Here is a 5,182-nt window from a genome sequence, read left to right as displayed (position 1 = left end):
CCCGGAACCCTAAACCCCAAGTCCTAACCCAGACCGCCCGACCCACCTGTGCGCGAAGCAAGACGAGAGACATGGGGCGGCGGTACGCAGCGAAGGGGAAGAAGAAGAGGAAGCTCGAAGATGGCGTGGCCTCCCGTGCCGACGACGCGCAGGAGTTACCGCCACCGGAGGGCGACGAAGGGAAGGGAGAGGAGGATGCGACGGAGGGGGACGAGACCGTGGAGGTAGCGGAGGGGATTCCCGTCCTGCCCCGGCCAGTAGATGGGAGGAAGCGGCCCAGGGCGATCTTCGTGCTCGAGAGGGCCTGCCTGGAGGTCGGCAAAGTCGGCAAGGTATATATACTGATTCCTCTGTTATTTCTGTTGGTTTCACAGCTCTGGCCTACGGGAATCCTTCCTGACGGAAGAACTTTTGCTTCACCAATTAGAGTTCTTGATAATGATGTTAACTGAGATCCTCCGTTCAGTAAGTTCACTATAGATTTAGTTTCCATAGGTTGGTTCCTTCTACTGTCTTGAAAGCCATCATGGGAGTTTCATTGGAGTTGGAATCTTGAGTATACGCAAAGATCCTAATCCAAAATCTGATTTCTTTCTTTAAAAAAATGGACTGCTTCAAGGATAATTAAATTAACCGTCTATTTGTTGTCTAGCTGTGTATTGGAGTCAAGATTGTTTCATTCGCTAATTTTTGCTGCTTATCTTTTGTATGTATGGGTAGGCTGGTCCAGGATTAATTTTTATGTGGATGTAAAATTAGTGGCTACTAGGATGTAAAGAGCAAGTGCTTTCTATACCAATTTGATAATTTGTATAGCTGTCGGTGTTTCCTGGAACAATCAGATGATTAAAGTGGGCAATACGTTTTCCACCAAACAAATGTTTGCTGTACATGTATGTTTGTTTTGACATCTCTCCTTGTAATTTTGTATAGACTATGCAAATCTTGAACTCGGACAATCATGCGAATTATTTGAGGAAGCATAATCGGAATCCTGCTGATTATAGGCCTGATATCATTTACCAGGTATTGTAAATTCTTGTTTTTTTTATTTCTTTGGACTACTACTGGCATATAACTAGAAAGCTATTCCGTTTATCTTCCATTTAGTAATCTGTCTTGTATACTTGTATTGCAAGGTAATCAAGCACAGAATTTTCTCTTAGAGTACTGTCTGTCCCTTTGTCTCTCCTGTCACTGTATCTCTCTCTCCCCCTAGATGATGCATATATGCGTTAGGAATTTTTTCTTGTCTTTCTGTGGTTGACCCCTGTTTGGTGCAAATTGAGGATTTCTATGAGAATCTGAGTTGGTTGTTAGGTTGCCTTGAAAAGTGTTCTTTATGTGATTACAAAGTACTCCCTCGATCTGTAAACTAATATAAGACCTTTTAGATCACTACTTTAGTGATCTAAAAGGCCTTATATTAGTTTTACAGAGGGAGTACATATGTATACTGTGACAAAGAAAAGGTCGATGGAACCAGCCAATCATTTGTCTCATTCCTTCCTGATTTGTTTCTAAAAGTTAACATCTTCTTCCGAATTGTTTTGCAGGCTCTATTGGCAATATTTGATAGCCCTCTAACTAAGGCTGGGAGGTTACAAGCTGTTTATGTTAGGACAGAAAAGGGGGTGTTGTTTGAGGTCAAGCCGAATGTTCTCTTGCCACGCACATGCAAACGTTTTTGTGGCTTGATGTGTAAGTTACGGATAGCAAAAGAGTAAATATTCTTCATCTTTGTGTTTCTGTCCTGAATTGTGCTGAAGTGCAAGTAATTTATGCGACACTGCAGCACAGTTATTGCAAAAATTGAGCATTACTGCAGTTGGGAGGCGTGAGAAGCTCCTTAATGTTATTAAAAATCCTGTTACTCAGTATCTGCCTGTTGGCTCAAAGAAGATTGGTGAGAATTTATATTATATTAGAAAAAGTAAAATATCTACCTGTTAGCTCATGGAAGCTGATTGATGTTTATTTGCTGCCTAGGCCTTTCATATAGTGCGGATAAGTCAGTTAAACTGAATGACTATGTTGCCGAATCCAGTGATGATGAAGCCCTTGTGTTTGTGGTGAGTGACAACTGTGACGTTGAGCTAATTTGTACTTTTGTCCCATCCTCTGTTATCATCTGGTGCCTAAATCCATCTCGTCTGTACAATGTTCCAGGTTGGTGCCATGGCTCATGGAAAGATTGACAGTGCATATACAGATGATTACATACAGAGTAAGTAGCCATATATGACCTTTTGGTGTGTAAAGAGTATTGTGTCCTGAGAATTACCTGGTACATTTCAGAATTGTATTCCGTATTTTCACATTAAATGTGCTTTTGCTATTGTTTGAATCTGTTAGAATAGTAGTGTATGATTATACCCAGGATGCACATTGTATAATAGACACTTTGCGCTTTTAGCATACTGTTAGTTGCAGCCAGCAAAGTTATATTAAAATAAGATGCACTCAGTTCAGCTTGTTGATATTTTTGTTATTACATACTGTTAAGTATGGTATATGTCTGCCAGGCCATCTAGAACAGGGCTCTTGTTTACCAGAAACTCTCTAGTCAGTGGCTATTGGCGGTAATGTTGGATAACCTGGCAATTTCACCCCTTTCCTGGATGCTTTTAAGTAGTTCACAAGTATAAGCTTACATTTTACAATTTCTTTGGAAGGACAAGTAGATAATTCTATTATGTCTCAAGGTGTACTACTCTACTTTATCATTTTTTCTGAGTATGAATATTAAAATTATATTTATGATCCGCATATTTTCTGTTCATGGTTTTCTTTGAGACTGTAGTGACATCTTAACTTGTTGCAGTTTCCAGCTACCCGCTCAGTGCTGCCTGCTGTTTAGGTAAAATATGCACCGCTCTGGAGCAGAAGTGGGACATCCAGTGAGGAAATTTTGGAAACGAGCAGCACGGAACATCTAGTGAGGAAATGTGCACCACTCTGGTTAGTTGATAGTGTAGGTGAGCGGCGATAAAAGTATTAACATGGATTCTTGCCTGCCGCTGATTCTTTTTGTGGAGGGACTTGAAGCTCTGGCTGTAAAAGTATTAACATGGAACGTTTCAAGCGCTTACGTATCTGTACAGGGCTTGCATTTATATACATGATGATTGTGTTGCTTATGATTCTTTATATTGAGTTGAGCGGGTTGGATAATTTTAGTTAAAATGTTTTGGTTTTTGCTTGAAGCAACCTAACGAGAGGCTGATACACATTGTAAATCTTGTGAAGATGTCCCTGTTACATTCTGCCAAATCTTTGTTTCTTAGCTACAGTTTCTTGTGTCATACTTGCAGCCTCCCGGGAGGACGGAGGTGGATGTACCCTTTGACCTTCGTAGGCTACTAAGCACCCATTTGCTTGTTTGCTGGAGCTGTGAAAATTAATTACTGTAGCTTACTTTCCAAAATTGGAAGTGTCACTAGTTTTAGAATAATGTAAACTTGAGAACTGTCTTGCTTCTTCTGAGAACAAGAGGTTTGTTACAAATCTGGAATCACTCCGGTAATATATATACTCCCTCCGTTCTAAAATAGATGACTCAATTTTGTATTAATGTTAGTATAAACTTGAGTCATCTATTTTGGAACGGAGGGAGTAGACATTATTACTAAATCTCTCGTTTTTATAGCAGGCACACATCAGAATAAAAATTGATTTGGTCCTAAATTACTATTAGGAGTAATGGAAACTTTAGCTTTTAGCATTATATGGTTCTTAACATAAGGAAGGTGTTATAAATCTGAAATGACTTCAGCTACGCAATATACACGCGCTCGGAAATGAGTGCTCCATTGCCATCAGCCTTCTTCAGATATGTTTTTCCCTTCTAAATTTCTGCCAGTATAGTGCCTCAAAGAGCATCTGGAGTATAAGCCATTAGACCCATCAAAATGGGAAAGCTTCTACCTTGGCGCCACATACGTGCATCTATGTTGCATAATTTCATCATCACCGTCAGTGAATTTGCTGCCACAATTGTTAGATATGTATTTCTCTATGTAATACGTTATGTGAACATTGTTAGCATAGTCCGAAGGCTGCTGCTTTTTTTGTTCACAAAATGTATGCGTGATTTGCAGCTTTTGAAGAAAATGCAGAAACTTTTTTGTGCAATTTATTATCTTTCTTGGAGGAAAAAAGACCAACAAAAGACAGAGAAGCAATTTTAGATTCCGTACAAGAACTTCAATGCCTTGTTCTTCCAATTAGAATGGCATTTACGCTAGGAAATTAGTAGATTTGTTGTGCAAAAAGGAACCGTGGTAAATGAAAAATATCCTTATGGGTGTCCACTGGGATCGACGTTGGCTCTTGCGATCTGGGGCAGATGACATAGGAGGACAAGTAGGAACAAGACAGGTTGTATCTTTCTACTCAGCACTTCCATGCCACATTTTTAGATTTACACATACTATGTTTGTCCCAATGCCTCACATGTCGAACAACGGCTCAGTTCAGTTCACCAAAAAAGATGGGATCGAGCTAAGGTCGGCCTTATGATCCGCAGGATAGGCCGCCGAGGTGTTTGCGTACTCTGAATCCATCTAGTTCAGATAGTGCAGTACACCCTAAACTATGTTTTTTTTTAAAAGGGGGTATCGCCCCAGCCTCTGCATCGGAATGATGCATACGGCCAATATTATTAATAAGCAAAAGGTCCAACAAAAGTCTTCAAGTCTCGCACAAAGAAATACAAAAAAAGGCTCACGAAGAGCAAAGCAGAAAAAAAAAAGGCCACAACCGGCTGGCAAAAGGTAGGAGCACTACATGACCGCCATCCAAACCAGTTGAAAATATCCCGTACTATCATCTCCCATCGGGTAGACCCAGTAATCAAACGCTCCCTGGCCTTCATCGGAGTGAGTAGCGACCACATACGAATCAACACAATGGTTCTGAAGATAACCTGCAAAAAATGAATGTTTGTTGTTCTGTTAAAGATCAAATCATTTCTGCAGTTCCAAACTGCCCACAATAAAGCACATACTCCCACATGAATGTGTCTCGATGTAGCAGTATCTATCCCATCAAGCCACATCCCAAATAACGTGTTGATAGAAGTCGGTGGAGTAATGTTGAAAGTTATGTGAACCGACCGCCACATAATTTTTGCCAGAGGACAATCAAGAAAGAGGTGTTTGATTGATTCATGTTGGTCACA

General features: G+C 40.4%; 1 protein-coding gene across 1 annotated transcript; it reads left to right on the top strand.

The window, feature by feature from the left end:
- Positions 1-3,214, top strand: LOC119333589 (ribosomal RNA small subunit methyltransferase nep-1-like). Its single transcript, XM_037606440.1, has 7 exons — positions 1-332; positions 934-1,026; positions 1,557-1,701; positions 1,796-1,906; positions 1,990-2,072; positions 2,170-2,227; positions 2,825-3,214. Exons 1-7 carry the CDS (start codon positions 72-74, stop codon positions 2,902-2,904), a joined length of 831 nt encoding a protein of 276 aa, XP_037462337.1. The 5' UTR covers positions 1-71; the 3' UTR covers positions 2,905-3,214.
- The last annotated feature ends 1,968 nt before the right edge of the window (positions 3,215-5,182 follow it).

Source organism: Triticum dicoccoides, chromosome 7A, assembly GCF_002162155.2.
Source record: "Triticum dicoccoides isolate Atlit2015 ecotype Zavitan chromosome 7A, WEW_v2.0, whole genome shotgun sequence".
Lineage (NCBI taxonomy): Eukaryota > Viridiplantae > Streptophyta > Magnoliopsida > Poales > Poaceae > Triticum > Triticum dicoccoides.
Note: the sequence above shows the minus strand (reverse complement) of the source record. Positions and strands in the feature narration are given on the sequence as shown.